Genomic DNA, 20357 nt, shown 5'->3' with positions numbered 1-20357 from the left:
CAGAGATCCAGATAGAAACCTCATTTCCCCCTTACTTTTTGTGTCACCCCCGTGTATTTGGAATCCAGAGATGGAAGAAATGTAAGGGGTGAATGAGGTTTTGTCCCTTCCGCTTGTATGCAGAAACCTCTTGAAAATATGTTATTTTCCAGAGGAATTTTCCCGGTGGGCGGTCACACTTAAATTGCGACAGCAGGACATACATATGTACATACATACATGCGCCAGCAGAAGACGAAGCGAAAGACGTATGCGATGGTTCGAATGCAGCGAGTGTATGAGCTGATGTGAGTCAGCTGTTGGAGAACATGATTGCTGATCACAGCCGTGGTGAATGTGCTCCTTCGTTGCTCTGCTTTGACAATAGTTGGATCGATATCGATGATTTGCGGAGTGGTTGGCCACTGGGACGATGGTTGGGTCAAGAACTGTGGACCTGTGAACTACATCGATGCTGCCAGCTCAGTTGTAGCAGCTTCGCGCGAAACTATGTCCGCCGGATTGCTCTCACCTGGTACAAATTTCCACTGGCCATCTGCGGTCCATTCTTGAATTTCGGAGATTCGGTTTCCAACGAATGCTGACAGTGTGACTGAGTGCTGTTTTAGCCAGTGAAGCACAATCTGCGAGTCCGTCCAGAAATAGACCGAGAATTTTCTGTCCGCTAATAGAGGCTTCAATTTCGCATACAGTTGGCCCAGCAAATGCGCTCCACACAATTCCAGTTTTGGAAGGGATTTTTTCTTCACAGGAGCCACTCTCGATTTGCCAGTCAATAGCTGCACTGCGACATCTCCCGTCGACGTTTCCGAGCGTAGATACACGCAGCAGCCGTAAGCCCTGATTGATGTGTCACAAAATCCATGAAGTTGAAGTGATCGCATCTTGTGTTGGAGGCAATAGCGGGGAATCGATAAAATTGAGACTGTTTGGAATGATTCTAGGCATTTGCTCCAGGCCGTGTGTATGTTTTCTGGAACGCTCTCGTCCCATTGCAGGCCAGCGAGCCAAAGTTCTTGCAGAAGTATTTTTGCGACAACAACAAGCGGTGAGAGCAAACCAAGCGGGTCGAACAAGGCGGATGCGGTGGACAAAATACTTCTTTTGGTGATACGCGTTGCGTGGTTCCTTGGTATGAACTTGAAGAACAGTGTATCCTTGTGCTGGTTCCAGTTCACTCCAAGAGCGCTGGCTAGTCCCTCGCCACAGGAACTTAGCTTCTTGGATGCATGATCTTCCATGAATCCAACGTAGTTGGAATGCCATTTGGTGAGTGGGAAATGCCCTCGACGAAGAATTTCTGTGACTTGATCCTTGATAATGCGAAGCGTCTCTAAGTCGTCTGCACCCGTGAGTAGGTCATCAACATAGAAAGACGACTTTATGATAGCGGCCGATTTGACAGTCAGCTTGATGAACATCAGCGAGGTGGTTGAGGCTACGTGTTGCCAAAAATGGGGCGGCTGCAGTGCCGTAGGTTACCGTATTCAATTGATACGTGCGCAGCGTGTCTTTTGGAAATGCTCTCCAAAGAATGTACTGGTATTTGCTATCAATAATGTCGAGATTTACTTGCCTATACATCTTGGTCACATCTGCAGTGATGGCGTAACGATGAAGCCTGAACTTTAGAAGCTGCAGGTACAAGTCCTCCTGGAGTGTTGGGCCAACGCATAGCAAGTCGTTGAGTGATAATTGATTTGACGTCCGGCAAGAGGCGTCAAACACCACCCTAAGCTTAGTAGACTCACTGCTGGGTTTGAGGACGCAGTGATGCGGGATGTAGTAGTGCGGCTCGTGCAGTTTAGGATGAATAACTGGGGACATGTGCCCCAATTTCTCATACTCCTCCATGAAGTCGCAGTATTGTTGACGAAGTGCTGGAGATTTCGATAGGCGACGTTCCATGCTTAGGAACCGACGGCGAGCGATATCAAATGAGTCTCCCAACCGAGTTGGGTCAGCCTTGAATGGCAGTTTGACGACAATCCTACCAGTGCTGTCGAGACAAGTGGTCTTCTCGTACTGTTCCTCGCAAATAGCATGCTCCGGCTTCTGCAGAGGTGGCGAGTCGACTGCTTCCAGTTCCCACAGACGTTTGAGGTTGACATCAATTGAACTTGCGTTTAAAGCCATGCAAGTGGAAACTTCTATTGTCGCGGTTTGCTGCAGTCGGCCGGTTACGACCCAGCCAAACTGAGTTTTCTGCAGCAGCGGGCCTTGAGGTCCCAGCCTTATTTGCCCTACAGTTAAGGCGTCGAAGAAGGCTTCGGTTCCCAGTAGCAGATCGACGTGGCGTGATTGGTAGAATCTTTCATCAGCGAGCGGCGTATTTTCTGGCAGCTTCCAAGTCGAAACGTCGATGGCCAGATCGGGCTGGTATGAGATTTGTGGAATAATACATAGATCTGCGGAGAGTACGAAAGATGAAGTGCGAGATTTGACAGATGCAGTTGTGCAATATTTAATATCTGTTTGCGAATGGCCGATGATTCGAATTTGGACTGCATGTCTTTCCCTCCGTAAGCGAAGCCGTTGCGCGCAGTCTTCCGTCACGAAGTTCACTTGAGAGCAGGAGTCGAGAAGAGCTCTTCCAGGCCAGTAGGTTCCAAACGCATCCTTGACGAGAACCATAGCAGTGGCAAGCAACACCTGAGACTTCTGGCCAGAATGCGAGTGCGAGTGTGTTGCAGCTTCCAATGGCGGTGCGGTTGGATACGGTTGGTGCGAGCGAGACGAATCTAGCGAATGGTTGTTGTGCAACAGGGTATGATGTGCCTTGTTGCAGGTGCGACAGCGATTTCTCGATGGGCAGCTCGACAGTTGGTGACCTCTACACAGACAGTTTAAACACAGACGGTGTGTTTTAACGACATCAAATCGCGCGGTTGGATTAAGGTCCTTAAACTTGTCACATCCGAGCAATTTGTGTGAGGGTGCGAGGCAGTATACACATGGTGCGTTGGTCAGCGAAAACGACGAATTGTGAGATCTTGCGGAGGGACGAGTCGGTCTTGGCCGCTCCGATCCATAAGATTGCTCGTCAGACAGAAGAAACTGGCAGTGGCGCTCAAGTATCTGCGTGCATTGGCTCCAGGATGGCAGAGTGAGATAATCCAGTGATTCGTTCCATTTTGTTTTGGTCTGTTGATCGCACTTCTCCATGACCACGTAAATGAGCATCGCCTCAGAAATTTGAGCGTCCGAGCCTAGCGATAAAAGGGCACTATATAACGCGGATGCGTTGTCGATTAGGCTGCGGAGCTGTTAAGCACTTGACGCAGCAGCCGGCGGCAGTTTAAAAATCGGGGCTATCGTTTCGACAAAGATTAGGGCAGGCTTGTCATACCGGTCCTTCAGCCGTTCCAGCGCCTTCGCATAATTTTCTCCAGTGACCGGGAAGGCTGCGACAGCTTCCAGTGCAGGTCCCTTTAAACAATTACGGAGATGATTAAATTTGTCTATATTAGATATTTGCTCACGATTGACCAGTTGCAGAAACGACGAGATGAAGTTCTTGTAATCCTTATGATTTCCATCGAAGCTAGGTAGTGCCAATCTTGGCAGTCGAGACGGCGCGCTGTAGCTTGGTGCAGAGATGTTGTCGAAAACTGTGTTGTGCAGATCCTCTCCAAGAAGTTGCTGAATTGCCAACTTTGTAGTTATGTAACTGTCCTCCAGGTCTGCACGTCCACTATCTGTGGATTCCATGGTCTCAATTTCTGATTGTACCGAAAGGGCTTGCTTAAAATATGACTCTAAGATTCCCAAACGGCACTGAAGTTCAGCCGGCGATTTCTGCTCTTCTTCTTCCTTGGCATCGACCATTCCTCTTATGCGCGTAATGTTGCGCTTAATATTCGAGCGTTGCCGTTTGAGAGTCTCCAATATAGCCGTTGCCATTGCTTTGTATGCGGTTATGACAATGTTGAGTTGCGATGAGCGGGTCGAGTGAATAATTGTTGCGGGCGATAGTTCGACAATTGTTTATGAATTAATAAATTGTTAATAATTTGTTTAAAGACTGCCACACGTTGGTCGCCAAAATGTTTAATGCACAAAGCGTCTTTTGTGCTGCATAAGATATCAGGTTGGGGGGTGCATAAACTAATTGCAATCTAAAAACTCAGGCGAGAAAAAGACAACCGTTTTCCAAGATCTAACATCAGCAACTGCCTTTTATTAGCAGCTGCAAAATAACATAATGTTCTAACAGAGTAATTTACAGAGATTGGTTAATACATGTTAATGAGCTTTGTTTACATTTGTATAGGCAAAGAGAAACAGTATGTAAGACGAAAAATATTGTGAGTTTGACCGAACATCGGGTATCTATATAATATGACAAACGCAGGCGCAACACTTCTGGTCCCAAGAAGTCTCAATCGGCCTGGCTGAAATAAATTTAATATATTGATTAAGTTAAATAACTAAGTTAGTAATGAAGTTCTATTTATACAACCATTTAATGAACACCTCACACCATTTACCACTGGTAAAAATTAAAAACATTTCAAGTGTCACTGAAATGCAGAATTTGTGTTGAAGATAGCATCCAGAGGCGTTTATTTATTAATGGCGAAAATATCTGTGGTACTAACCTTTGTAACGCTGAAATAACGATTATTAAAAGACAACATTTATTCTATCAGTCCCCTTTTTATTGTTTTTTATATTAAAATTAACTATTTTCACTTTTTCCAACAAATTTAAAAATGATGTGACCCTGCATTATATTCTTGATAATACCAAAATTATTGCAGATAAATTTGGTGTAAATTCATTGTAAAGTAGGGTCACACTTTGGCGCCGAATAAATATTTTGTTTAAACAATACTTTTCAGGGACCGCAATAGTAGGGTGGATTTGTATGTTCTGGCTCACTTTCGCTTTTTTCTGGGTTTGTTCTGGCTCACTTGGGTCGGCCGGCCGGCGCTTATCTGGTTGGGGCGGAAGTGGCTCGAGCGAGGCTGGGTGTTATCGCGTTCACTCCCCCGCCCTCTCCCCGCCCTCTCCTCAGCCTCTCCTCAGCCTCTCCTCAGCCTCTCCTGTCGTTCTACTCCCACCCCCCCTCCCCCTCTCCCTCCCCCTCCCCCTCCCCCTCCCACTCCCGCTCCCGCTCTCCCTCCCTCTCCCACTCCTTCTCCCACTTGACCACTTTTGTTTTGAAGGTCATATAAATTGTTATCATGAAACACACACACACACACACACACACACACACACACACACACACACACACACATAATTACTTATTACTTATTTTAAATAGTTTTTAAACGGAAATTGTTATCTCAAAAAAAAACTCTAATATGTATTAGAAAATAATTTTTATCGCAAACTTCGTTAGATTTTTCGGTTGGCGGACTGGTATAAATATGGGGTGTATAGTCCTAGAGTAATTCAGAAAGCAAAAATCAAACACGGAGTAAGAAGTCGCTTACACTGTTTGGAAATCCCAGATCATCATCAACTTCACTTCCAGAATGGAGAACTTCACGGCCCAATGGAATGAGCTTGGTGCTGTTTCGCTTCCACCAATAAAAAGTGTTAAGGCGCTCCCCTTCGACGTACCAATCCCGATCACTAATGCCGAAGTGAAGTTCACACGCTTCGGACCCAAAATAATGCTGACATGCGACGATTTTGTGGTGTTCTTGCCAGAACGGTTTAGCACGCTGCCATCGAAAGCCGTGGAGCACATGGCCACAGGGAACTTCAAGTTTGTTAAGCAGAAAACTGAAGGAGACAATTATACCTTAAATTTTTATAACGAAGACGAAAAAGAAAACTAAAAATAAAGTTTCTTAAAAGTTAAAACAAAAAAAACAAAAAAAAAATGTCTAATGTTTTACAGAACAATAATAATCCTGGGTCTAGTAACAATCCTAACGCTGATGAAATCCGATATTGTGATGTCTGTAATTTAAATGTTGCTAAAATTAGTTGGTCACATCACTTACGCACCAACTTGCATAAGCAATTATCTAGCGCGCAAATAAGTGATAACTTGCGGTGTATAAGAAGCGCATTTCGAAATCGTATTGAAACTTATATAATCTCAAATAATAATAAAGAATGTCTGGATATCAACTTATTTCAACAAGCAATCAAAGAACAAGTGATCACTCTACTTCAAGAAGCTCAACAAAAACACGTTAATATCAAATTTAATTTCGAACAATTCTGTAATTATGTATTGATTAAAGAGAGTCAAGATCATTGTGAAATAAATCTCAAATCATTTCAAACAAAAATGCAAGTCTTAAATCCATCGACGAGTCGCACTGAAAATCTAAATGAAATAATCAATAAGTTAAATGACTATATAAAAAGTGAAATGAGTGAGTTTCAAGAACGAGACAGTGGTTGGTCCCTAATTGAAATAGTACATTTAGAAGTAAATATAAATAAATATCAACTCATAAAAGGTTCGAATTACATTGGCTTACCGAGAGAAATATTAAACAGGAAAGCCTGCATCAATGTGAAAAATAAAGACGAATATTGTTTTAAATGGGCCTTAATATCGGCTTTTATAAAACTTCGCAAAAACAATAGTCGACCAAATCAATATAAACGTAAAGGCATTTACAACATTCACGCAGATATAATAAATATAAATAATAAATCGATTAACTTTAGTGGGCTAAAATTTCCCACACCGGTCGACAGCATAAAAGTTTTTGAAGAAAATAATCCTGAACTTAGTATAACTGTGTTGGGTGTAGACAGCGATGGAAAGACAATCATCGGTCCATATTATTTAACTAATAATAAAACTAGCAACGTCACACACACTATATACCTATTACTTCTCGAGAAGGATGATAAATATCACTATGTTTGGATTAAAAATATTTCCAAGTAAGTATTAAAGTATAAACTTAATAAAATTTTATTATAACTATTTCTTTTATTTTCCATTAGATTACTTCGCAAACAAATAACGAAAAGTACTAAGAAGATTTCTCTATGCAATGGCTGTTTTCAACATTTCGATGATGACGATAAACTGGAACGACATACTATGGAGTGTAATAGAATTATAACTGAGATGCCCTCAAATGATATGACGATTTTAAGATTTAAGAATTTTAAAAATCAATTAGAAGTTCCTTTTGTAGCATATGCTGACTTTGAGTGTATTTTAGAAGGGATGAACTTGAAAACTTCAGATAACATAAATCTAATTCAAAAGCATATACCGTATGCATATAGTTATTATATAAAGTGTTCATTTGACGATAGTTTGGATATATATAGAATATATCATGGTGAAGATTGTGCAGCACATTTTGTTGAGAGTATATATAAAGATTGTTTAATGCTATATCAAAATCACTTAAATGTAACTATATCGTTATATCCGCTATCAATGGAGCAACAAAGAATAATTGACTTAGAACAAAATTGTAGTATATGTGGTAATTTATTCACTAATCAATCTAAAAGAGTAGTAGATCATTGTCACTTAACAGGAAAATTTAGAGGTGTAGCGCATAATAATTGTAATTTAAACTTTAAAATAGCAAAATTTTTCCCAATATTTTTCCATAATCTTTCGGCCTACGATGCGCATTTATTTGTGAAAGAATTAATGAAAATTCCTGGTGAAATTTCTATAATTCCGCTAAACAAAGAGTTTTATATATCTATCTCAAAGAAAATTTTTATAAATTCGAAGGAAAGGTTAGAACTTCGATTTTTAGATTCATTTAGATTTATGTCTTCCAGTTTAGATAGCTTAGCCAGTTATTTAAAAGAAGAAAATCTAACCACAATAAAATCCTTTTTTGCAGACTCGAACAAATTTCAAATGGTTAAACGTAAAGGTATATTTCCGTATAGCTATTTAAATTCAGTTGAACGCTTGTCAGATACACAATTACCGTCACGCGAAAATTTTTATAATCAATTAACTGATAGACACTGTTCTGAAGAGAGTTATCAGCACGCACAAAACGTTTGGAATACCTTTGAGTGCACAAATTTATTAGATTATTTATTGTTATATTTGAAGATAGATGTGCTGTTGCTATGCGATGTATTTGAGAATTTTAGAAAAGTATGTCAAAAAATCTATAATTTAGATCCTTGTCAATATTATACAACTCCTGGTCTGTCGTGGGATGCTATGTTGAAGACAACTAAGATTGAATTAGAACTACTCACAGATATTGATATGTATAATTTTATAATGAAAGGTATTAGAGGAGGTCTTGTTCAATGTAGTAAACGGCATTCTATTGCAAATAACAAATATTTAAAAAACGAATACGACTGTGAGAAAGAGTCAAATTATATTATATACTTAGATGTTAATAATTTATATGGATATGCTATGTCGCAAGCTATTCCGTATAAAAATTTTAAATGGTTAGAAAAAACAGAAGACGGAAATTTTGAAAATTTTGATTTAAACACATGCGTTGATGATCAATCAATTGGTTATATTTTAGAGGTAGATTTAGAATACAGCGAAAACTTACACAGCCAGCACAATGATTTACCATTTTGCCCACAAAACAAAAAGAATGAAAATATGCTACAACCAAAATTGATTGCAGACTTGACAAACAAATATAATTATATAATTCACTATAGAAATTTACAGCAATGTCTTCGACATGGGTTGATTTTAAAGAAAATTCATCGAATATTACAATTTGATCAATCTGCTTGGCTTCAAAAATATATTGATTGCAATAATCATCACAGAACATTGGCAGTTAATGATTTTGAAAAGAATTTTTTCAAACTGCTAAACAATGCAGTCTATGGTAAGACTATGGAGAATGTTGATAAGAGAAAAGAAATTAAATTAGTATCCAGTTGGGAGAGTAATGGGAAAAGATTGGGAGCTAGGGCACTTATCTCAAAATTTAATTTTAAGAATATATTACAATTTAACAATAATTTGTTCGCAATTCAATTGAAAAAAGCGCATGTTATCTATGATAAGCCTGTCTATATTGGCTTTACCGTTCTAGAGCTATCCAAATTTAAAATGTATAATTTTCACTATGACTATATGAAGCCTAAATATCAGGACAATATCAATTTAATGTATATGGATACTGATTCTTTTATCTATGATATTAAGACCATAGATTTTTATGATGACATTCGTTTAGAAATTGATGAGCATTTCGATACTTCAGAATATGATAAAGATAATGTTTTTAATTTACCATTGATAAACAAAAAAAAATTAGGTATGATGAAAGATGAGTGCAAGGGAGATATAATTAAAGAATTTATTGGACTCAGAGCTAAAATGTATTCAATACAAATCTCTAAAATAAATAAAGATGAAACAACAGAGATCAAAAAAATTAAAGGAGTAAAGGCGAGTGTAACGTCTAAATTAACTATTAACGATTTTCGAGATTGTTTGTATAAAAAAATAAAGCAAGTTGGAACAATGTACTTATTTAAATCTAAATTACATCAAATTTATACACAAGAGTATACAAAAGTCACCTTAAACTATTTAGATGATAAGCGCTATGTAAAAGAGAATAATATAGACACCCTTGCATGGGGGCATAAAGACATAGACCACTAAGTTAAACCAAAAATAAAAATATTATATTTTCTTTTTTTGATATATATTACATTTTATTTTTTCGAAATAAAAATTTTAAACATAAATGACCACAGTTATATGTATTGAATTTTTGATCATTTCTATAATTATATTCAATGGGTGGTTTTAAATAATTTACAATTTCAATGGGCGGTTGCAAATCACCAAAACTATCATAGTATTCTTTATAATTTCTCTTCTTGAAATATGCTACCCAATGCGTGCCACTACCGCTTTCGTTATCTAAATTTATTATCCCACATTCGTTGGTCAATGGTTTCTTGGGGAGACGATCACGCATAAAAACACCACGAAAGTGTTGAAAATGTTTTTTACCAAAATCAATTAAATCAATATCGGTAAGTGCTTGTTTGGGTAGCATATCTATTAGTTTTTTGGTGAATAGGGCTTATAAAATAGTCCATAGCCTTTCTTGTATGGTTTGAGGAAAAGTCCTTTTCCCATCGCAATTGATTCCATGTAGCGATTATGACGTGTCGCTTCGGCTAATTGTTCTTTACCATTTTTGACATCGTTTATTGCCTTGACAACAGCAGATCCACCACTAGCAAGACCACCAAGTGCACCAAGTGCAGTCAATATTGGTATTAATGGTAGGAATCCACCAATTTTTGGTAATGGTATCACCCTCGGAATATTTTTTCGTCGTTGACCGCGAAGAAAACTTGGTGGGATTGATTGTTGTGATATCTGAATTGCTTCATCGATACTCGTAGGATTTCTTCGTTTCAAAATTCGTTTAGTTTGACTCACAATGCTCGCAAATGATTTTTTTTTTGCTTGCCTACGACGTCGACGTTGTTTTTTATTACCACCTGATTTCCTCTTACGTTGACGTCGACGACGAGATTTGTTTTTAGTCATACCTAGACCGAATTTAACTTTTGTTTTCATAGCGTTTGTCACAAACCAAGCAGCAGAGCGTTCTTTTAGACCGCTATCTTTTGCTTTAAAACGTTCCCACGCTCTATCAGCTAATATATCATCAGCCTGATGACGATTTTTCAAGTCTTTGAATTGTGAATATGCAATATCGTGCTCTCGACACGCTGCATCTAGCGGATTAATCCCTTTGTCTCCACGTTTCAAACGTTCTGCAAGTTTTGTGCCTGGTCCACAAAATTGATAACCGGGTAAATGAAGTTCAATTGGAAGATTGGTAATCAAGTTGTTGACGAACCCACTACCAATTCGATACTGATTCGAATTTAATTTATGTTTATAATTTATACGCATTATTTATTGTTTTATTTGAATTAATGTATGAGTGTGTGTGTGTGTGTTTCTTTAGGTCTATTCTGTTTCGATGACAATCATAAATTAAACAAAAACGAAATATATACTCGAATATTTATAGTATTTTCATTAGTAGTTGTAAAAATTTGCTCAATAAAACAACAACAACAACATCAATAGCAATAACAAAAATGCGATTTATAAAACAAACCAGACAAATTAAGGTTCGCAACGTCGACCAGATTTGTGGCGAGGGGGATAGGAACGGAAAAATTACACATAGTCCATTGCTACCGAATTCGATAAGGGCTCTAATTGTGGGACCATCCAATTGCGGAAAGACGAATGTAATGATAAGTTTAATCGAAAGTCCCAATGGACTTAAATTTCGAAATATATACATTTATTCAAAATCGTTGTATCAGCCCAAGTATCAATATTTAATGAAATTGATTAAACCAATTAAGGGGATAAACATGTTCACGTTTTCAGACAAGGAAAAAGTCGTCAGTCCAGAAAGAGCTAGACCACACTCAATAATGATATTTGATGACGTAATCTGTGACAAGCAAACAGCAATAAGAGATTATTTCTGTATGGGGCGTCATAAACACATAGACTCCTTCTATCTATGTCAAACCTATACGAAAATACCGAAACATTTAATACGTGACAACGCTAATTTGTTAATAATTTTTAAACAAGATGAAATGAATATTAAACATATTTACAATGATCATGTTATAGGCGATATGTCTTTTAAACAATTTTTAAAAATTTGTGAGGAATGTTGGAGACAAAAATATGAATTTGTTCTCATAAGTAAAGATAATGATATTGATAAAGGACGATATAGAAAGGGATTCGATAGTTTTATACAGCTATAAATCAAACACACGGCTTTCGATCAGCTCTGGATCAGCTCGGTATCAGCTTTGGATCAGCTTTCGATCAGCTCACGATCAGCTTTAGATCAGCTCCGTATCAGCTATATATATAATATACGATAATTACATATACTCTACTAGTAAATAATTGGATTTTAAACAAACAACAACAACAACAACAGCAGCAATGACGAAATCAAAAAATAATAGCAAAGTGCTGGATGATCTGGTTCAAACCAGATTGTTGTTGACGCAGAAATTGAGGAGCATGAAGTCGAATGAAATGGATCGAATGAATATGCTAGAAAATACATTTAAACCAATTACAAAACCTTTGAATGTGATTGCGGAAAATTTTCTAAGAAAGAACAAGAAGGTGGTTAAATACAACGTTGAGAATCCGACTAACCCTAACCCTAACCCTAACCCTAACCCTAACCCTAACCCTAACCCTAACAATAACAACAACAACAACAACAACAACAACAACACTGGACGTGAACTGGTAAAATATGATGTTCAACAACGAGGTCGTTCAGGAAGACCACAGCAGCAACAACAAGAACAAGAAAAACTATATGTTGGAATGCTTAAGAAGAAAAGACGATACTCTCCAAAGAGGGTTACGAGAAGAAGACTTGATAACGACTGGGATAAACCGAGAAAAGTAAAATCCTATAATGGGAAAAGAAGAAGAAGAAGACCTTATCACCGAAGAAACAGTTGGGGTGAGAATGATGAAGACGAAATGGTGGTTGATAGTTCGCAACGAACGAGTTTTCCAATAAGCAACAGCAACCCACCCGACTTGTTAGATACTTCCGAAGATATCCTTGCAAACTATTCCTCGTTTTTAGATAGCCAAAGAGCAAAATACACTAATTTATTAATTCCTACACACAACGCTCAAAACGGTGATGACGATGATAATGCAGTAGTTAGTAGTACATCTGCTGCTGCTGCTGCTCTCCCTCTCCCTCCTGCTCCCCCTGCCCTCCCAGCACCACCTGTCCTCACAGTACTACCTGCCCTCCCAGCACCCCCTACTGCTACAGTTGATGTTTATGCTAAGGATGGTGATAATGGTGATGATGATGATGATGTCCATAATGATGAGGAAATGGAATTAAGTCCTTTTAAAAATCTCAAACGTAATCTGAACATTGAGAATTTACCTTCACCACCAGTCAAGCCTAATAAAACAAAGAAAGTTAGATTACCTTTTTTTATGCAGCCAAGAGAATCAATGCTTGAAAAAAGTCAATTGATTAATGGACCCAAATATCATAGATTTAAAAAGACCCCAATGAGAAATATAAATTTTTCACCAAATCTACAAAAACGAAATGCTTTCACAGAAAATTTATCTCTGGCCCATCCTTCTTCCAATAAGAAATTAAGATTAAAATTATCAGAAAGAGAATCTGTATTGGGAAAAAGTTTTTTGATAAATGGACCCAGATATACAAGATATAATCTAACAAAACCACTACAAAAAAAAAAAGAGTCAAAATCACCGTTTTTGCGTAATATTGAGCTTTTAAAAAGTCAAAATCAATTGGACATGTTGTATGGTCTGAATATAAAAGAAAATGGTGGTTGGTATTTTGCTAATAGTAAATTGAAATATAATAATAATACTATTATTATTGATAAGGTAAAATGGAAATTGACTCCTGGTCTATTTAAATTGCTATTTCACACGAAGCCCGCGCATTATTCAAATCTGGATTTGAAAAATTATCGAGATATTTTGTTAAGAACAAACGCACACAAACGACAATATCAGAATAATTCACAAGTTAAGGGGACTAAATCCTTTAAATACCAACATATTATAAAAAATCTATTCAAACCGAAAACTGGACTTATTGGTAAAGGTTTGACTGTAGCAGGAATAACAACAACAACAAAATCTTACTCAAAGGAGGATAGAGGATATAAGTATTGGGATGATCCGAATGAATTAATTGAAAGATTGCGTTTACTATTAGCATCCGAGAGTGCTGGAAATACCAATCACAAAAACGAAATTATATCTATTATAGAGGAGCTTAGAGAGGCAAATATAATAAAATGATAAACAAATTTGGTGAAAGCTCGAATTCCACATCGGATGCGTGCGGAGTAGGAGGAGGAGCAAAAGGAGGAAGCGCATCAAGTATAAAAAAATATATCTTAAATCGTCAAGAGAAAACGGATATTGATTTAAAGACTATGAGACAGAGTATAAATGTTATGACAAGCAAAATAATTACATTAGAAGAAAGCCTTAAATCAGACGTTGCTGAAAGTGCGAATTTTATGCAAACAGCCCTCGAGGACTACTCTAAAGTTATTCACGCTAAGTATATAGCGAAAATAGAAGAAAATATTAACCAACTTCAAGAAGTTCTCTTTAAATTAATCTCTACACACCTACCCAAGGAAGACGTATCTAAAATAAGAGTTAGATTCCCCACTGTTATTAAATATTTAGATGATACACACGATGAATGACAACAACAGCAACTTGAATACAGATAAAAGACAACTCACCGAAGAGTTGCATAGACAAGGACGAAAAAATTTTATCAGACGACGTGTGATAATGAAAGGGATAGATGACTTATGGCAAGCCGATTTAGTTGAAATGATACCCTATCAATTATATAATAAGGGATATCGTTATCTTTTAACTGTTATTGACACGTTTTCAAAGCAAGCATGGGGTGTCGCTATTAAAGACAAAACTGGAGCCAGCGTTACAGCAAGTATGAAAAGCATTTTCGATGAGGCACAAAGAAAACCGAAAAATTTACAAACAGATGATGGTAAAGAATTTTTCAATAAGACATTTCAAAATCTAATGAAATTAAATCATATTAATCACTATTCGACGTATAGTATTTTAAAAGCCAGTATCGTTGAACGATTTAATAGAACCATCAAAGGTATGATGTGGAAAGAGTTCAGCTTTCAAGGTAGCTTTAAATGGCTTAATATCTATAAGAAATTGATTACCAAATATAATAACACATACCACAAAACAATTATGATGGCGCCAAATAATGTGAGTTTTCTAAATGAAGCATTACTCCTCGATACCGTTTACAACCACCTAAAAATCACCCATAGACCAAAATTCAAAGTTGACGATTATGTACGAATAAGTAAATATAAACATGTGTTTGAAAAAGGTTACACTCCAAACTGGACAACTGAGATATTTCAAATCAAACGGATACAAAATACCAATCCCATTACATATATATTGAAAGATTATCAAGGAAATGATATTAAGGGAGGATTTTATGAATATGAGCTGATGAAAACTAAATTTCCCAATACATATTTAGTGGAGAAGGTTATTAGACGTCGAAATGGTAGAGCATTCGTTAAATGGCTAGGATTCTCATCAGAGCATAATTCCTGGATTGATATTTAAACCTATATATGTGTGTGTGTAAAGTCAATTAAGATTTCATTCCCTTGCGAACCGTTAAGATGTCGATAACATTAACACTAACAGGCAATGAGTCAGTACTTGTTGCAGATTATTTTCCTCCAATTGAACTTGATCAAAACTATCAGTGTGCCCTAATCAGTTTAGACACTTATCATTCGATTCCAAACGTTGACGTAGGAAATAATTTATTTCATATTGGTGAACATACGATAAAAATCCCTGTAGGTTCATATGAAATCAGTGATATTAATGAGGTTTTAACACGAAAATATGGAAAGTTAACGCATACTGAGTCCGAAGGAAGTCCTAAATTTTATCTAGCTCCAAACTATAATACTTTACAATCGGAAATTTTCTCCGAAACTGATGAAATATATTTCAATAAGGAAAAGTCAATCGGCTCTCTATTAGGATTCAGTGCGAATGCATTAGCCGCTAATATATTACATACTTCTGATAAGTCAATTGATATCACAAAAATCAATAGCATTTGCGTGCATTGTAATATTATAAATGGAGCGTATATAAACAACGAAACATCTCACACACTACATCAGTTTGCAATTGTCGTTAGTCCTGGTTATAAAATAACTGAGGTACCACAAAACGTTATATATCTACCAGTAAACACAAAAGAAATACATTCGATAACTTTAAAAATCTGTGACCAAGACGGTAATCTGATTAATTTTCGCGGTGAGAGAATTACAATAAGATTGCATTTAAAACCAATATAAACAAAATGATTATATACAACAACAACAACAACAACAGCGTCTATAAAAGGGCATTATCAGTTAATTCTCCCTCACTCGCTCTATCAACGTTGAGCAGATTAGCTACTCGTGAGCAACGTCGACGACAACAGCAGCAGCAGCAGCAGCAGCAGCAGCAACAACAAATCCCATTAACGGAGTGCAATAAAAAATTTCTATTAAGCTTAGGCTTCAAATTAAAACAAAAATGACGCATATAATTAACGTGCTCGAGAAACCGACTATTGATAATTCAATAATAAAGAAAGATTATCATAGTTATTCACCCTATTTACGTTCGTTTGAGAACAATGATGAAATTCGGATTTCCATACAAAATCAAGATTTGTATGTGTTGCCAAGCGAAAGTTTTCTGCATATTCAAGGGTATATCACAAAAAGTGATGATAGTGTAATATCACCAACCACAGTAGCTTTATTGAATAATTGTATGGGATATATATTTAGTGAAATACGATATGAACTGAATGGCATTGAAATTGATCGAACACGGCATTTGGGTGTAACAACTGATTTAAAAAATTATCTATCAATTAAAAAAAATCAAGAACATTTGCTTGAAAATTCTGGATGGGACATCAATGGAAATTTAAAACTTGAAAAAGGAAACTTTAATTTTTGCTTACCGTTGAATTTGTTACTTGGATTTGCTGAAGACTACAACAAAATAGTGCTTAATGGTAAACATGAGCTAATTCTATTAAGAGGAAAAGATAACGAAGGTGTTTATAAAAGCAATGATATTACTCTATCAATGTCGCAATTGAAAATGACGATTTCGAACATTGTTTGGAAAATGCCGCATGTACAATTGTCCGATGCCTATAAATTGTATATGTTTAATGTGATAAACAAACAAACACCATTAGTGATGCCCTTCAGGAGTTGGGATATATATTATAACCCAGTAGTTCCAGAGACTACTACATTTATTTGGAGCGTCAAATTGGCGGCTGAGACCGAGCGCCCCCGCTATGTTATTATCGCATTTAAAAAAAATAAGAAGTATATTCATTGTGATTTAGTCGATGTGAAAGTATATCTAAATTCTGAAGTATATCCGTATGACGGATTAAATCAAAATTTTATTTTAAATAGATATGCACTGTTATATGATATGTATATCAATTTTCAAAAAAGTTACTACGGGTGTGAGCCACAACCGTTATTATCGTTAGAAAATTATAAAAATAAAGCTCCCATGATTGTCTTAGATGTGACACATCAAAATGAATCACTAAAAAGTGGTCCCATTGATATACGAATTGAGATTAAAACACAAATTAATATCCCCGTCGCAACATCTGCATACTGTCTCATAATTCACGATAAATTATTTGAATATACACCGCTATCAAACGAGGTTAGAAAAATATTATAAATTTATAGTATATAGAAATATTTTTCTATTCCGTTCTCTGCGAGAATGCAAGCAAGCAAGCAAGCAAGCAAGCAAGCAATCAAGTAAAGCAAGCATTAGTAGGAAGTCGAATCGCAAGCTAGAAACTACAAAAACGGGAATAAAAAATAATAAAAATGTTGCGAATAATATTCGCAGCAAGTATTTTACTATTCAGTTGTAATTCGGGAGGAAATTGTGAGCCTATTCCGAATCCTGCAATTACTTCTGTTTTGAATATCAACAATAATAATATCAAAACAAATACAAAAAGTGTGGAATTTAATATAACATTATCGACCAACGATGTGTTAAGAGTAAACCTTTCATTCGAGTTAATGAGTCAACCATCACCGTTGGGAGCATCAGCACCATCTCCACTAACAACCACAACAATAAAAACTAGTGAGTGGGTGGAATTGACAACGCCCACAACAACAACAACAACAACAACAGCAGCAGCAGCAGCAGCAGTACCAGTAAACGATCAGGACTATGATGATGAAGGTGGTGATGATGCTGATGATATTAAAGTTACGGTGGAAGAGGTAGTCGAATTGTTTCAAAAAACTCTAATAGAAAAGGAGAAAAATATTGGAGGAGTGCTGAATGCAACAGCACCATTCTACAGGCATTTTAATCTCCAATACAAAGATTCGGTTATATCAATTCGTTGTCTATATAAAAGTAATTTTGAGAAGAAAACATTAATTATAAAATGCACACAATATATTGAGACAACACTGGTGGAACGTTATTTGGCAAACGGAGAGATTGAACAAATATATGTTCAAAAAAATCCTGACGCTCTGAAGGACGTTATCCTCAACGAAGACATCACCAAGTATGTGCAAACTGAGCATATGACAATCACTTAAAGGAAAGGGCGAGCGCTAGAGGTCGATGGGGGCAACAGACGTAACCAATCGCCGATAATCAGCAGAAAGCCGGAGCCCGAGAGACCAGACAAATAAAAAAACTTTTTTAATCTTTTTTCTATATATATATATTCATGCGCTTACTTAAGCACAATTCTATATATAAAAACTAGTGTTACTAAGCTATCGACTACACATATATGGAGCTAATACCCGATTATCAGTAAGGAGCCAGACCCGAAGCCTAAGAGAGAAGCGACAAAAAAATGATAACCCTTACACTTATACTTATATATACACACATCATACGTGCATCCAGTGCACTTACTTAATCACAATTTTGTAAAACTAGTCGCTAAGCATTCACCCACGGGGAAAGTATATAATCGCATAATAAAATATCTCAAAAAAAAAAATGAAAATAATTACGGTTTTGATATTATTATTTGTACTTGGAGTCGCTGTCGGAGGTCGTCTTGGGGTCGTTGTCAAAAAAATTCCCTATCATAGGGAAATCAAATACTCTAGATTTGATCTCGTTGTAAACGAAACATTGACTATCCAAGTGAATTTAATTTTTGAACTTAAGACCGCACTTGTGGAAGTGATTCAAGAGAAGGGGAAAAATCAACATGATAATAGATTTAAACGAAATTCGCCATACGAACGAATGCCGGCTGCTTTCCCCACAATCGATGAGGCAGTTGAAAATTTCCGCCGAGAGTTACTTAAAAAAGAAATGGATATTGGTGGAATAATTGAGTCGCCCACTGTGGTGTGTAGAAATTTCAGATTAAAATACTTGAGAAGCATTTTCAGCGTTCAATGCCGTTATCATAGCGATTTTAAAAATAAAAAATTGCGAATTTATTGTCAGCGCTTTAATGCTGCTCCTACTTCTGCAAGCAGAACCAATGTGCGAGCCCCCGTGATGGAGAAAAGTTATATGTTCGAACGAGACTTTAACGGTGATGAAAAGGAGAAGGAGGAGGACGAGGAGGATCACAACCCCACCAGCTTTCAGTTAGTGAACCACATCGGAACGTATAACATCAATGATTACGAGCAGATCTGGCATATGGATATTCAATAAATATACATCAAATATCAATAAATATCAAATACCAAAAACTAAAGAACAGCACAAAAAAAAAACTCAAAAAAAAAAAAATGACGTTTACAAAAATAATTATTGATTTCATTCAAAAATATCTACATATTCTGTCGCCGGAGGATAAAGAAACTCTCCAAAGTATACATATGCGATTAGAACATATTAAAAATTTGAATATTATCTTTAATCAAGTGGACACTAATAAAGAAGCGAATAAAGAGAATTCCAATTCAAATTATGCTGCTGCTGCTGCTGATGATGATGATGATGATGATGCTTATAAAAGAGAACAACATTTCAAATACATTCAACAAAAATTGATTGATGAACATGACGCATTACAAATTATGACTTCCTATCAAATTTTGTAAGTATACTACTATTAACTATCTATAATTATATTCAATATATGCCCTACAATTATTTTATTTGTTGTGTATTTTAGATCGACATCATCGTCCTCGTCGTCGTCGTCGCCGTCCTCATTTTCTAGTATATCTGAATAATAAGTAGGAGGCTTCCTATGAGTGCGTGTGGGTGGATGCATATTAAAAGGAAACAGCAAAAAACAAGAGAGAACGCTATAGTCGGGTGCCCCGACTATCAGATACCCGTTACTCATCGAAAGGGAGTGCGAAGGAGATGGAGAAAAACTTTGATCCACCGTAACTTTTTAACGAATGGTCCGATTTAAAAAATTTCTTCTACATTTCGATAGGTATTAATAAACACAATAAAACTGCATTTTTACTTTTCCAAAATATTGAAATTTTTAAAATCGTATATAAGTGATTGTGAGAGTTAGAGGGGGCGTGGCACCCTTTTGAAACAAACTTGCGCTGCGTAGGAACTCCTAGAATCTGCATGCAAAATGTCAATCTTCTAGCTTTTATAGTTTCCGAGATCTCAGCGTTCATACAGACAGACAGACGGACAGACAGACGGACAGACGGACAGACGGACAGACGGACATGGCTAGATCGACTCGGCTAGTGATCCTGATCAA

The 20357-nt window shown here is 36.6% G+C and overlaps 1 protein-coding gene and 2 long non-coding RNA genes across 3 annotated transcripts; 2 read left to right on the top strand and 1 right to left on the bottom strand.

Annotated features, from left to right (window-relative positions):
• Positions 1-443: 443 nt before the first annotated feature.
• On the bottom strand, positions 444-3903 carry LOC138912095 (uncharacterized). The gene is made up of 3 exons (XM_070211952.1): positions 3276-3903; positions 1573-2408; positions 444-1463 (listed from the first exon to the last, which is right to left on the bottom strand). The coding sequence occupies exons 1-3, from the start codon at positions 3901-3903 to the stop codon at positions 444-446; spliced, it is 2484 nt and encodes an 827-aa protein (XP_070068053.1).
• A 2829-nt stretch (positions 3904-6732) lies between these two features.
• Positions 6733-7129, top strand: LOC138912266 (uncharacterized). The gene is made up of 2 exons (XR_011417783.1): positions 6733-6867; positions 6931-7129. It is a non-coding gene; the product is annotated as an uncharacterized lncRNA (long non-coding RNA).
• Positions 7130-13734: 6605 nt separating this feature from the next.
• LOC138912535 (uncharacterized) lies at positions 13735-20107 on the top strand. The gene is made up of 3 exons (XR_011418084.1): positions 13735-14788; positions 14854-19718; positions 19797-20107. It is a non-coding gene; the product is annotated as an uncharacterized lncRNA (long non-coding RNA).
• Positions 20108-20357: the final 250 nt, after the last annotated feature.

This window comes from Drosophila takahashii, chromosome 2R (genome assembly GCF_030179915.1).
Source record: "Drosophila takahashii strain IR98-3 E-12201 chromosome 2R, DtakHiC1v2, whole genome shotgun sequence".
NCBI lineage: Eukaryota > Metazoa > Arthropoda > Insecta > Diptera > Drosophilidae > Drosophila > Drosophila takahashii.
This window is presented reverse-complemented; position numbering and strand designations above follow the sequence as displayed.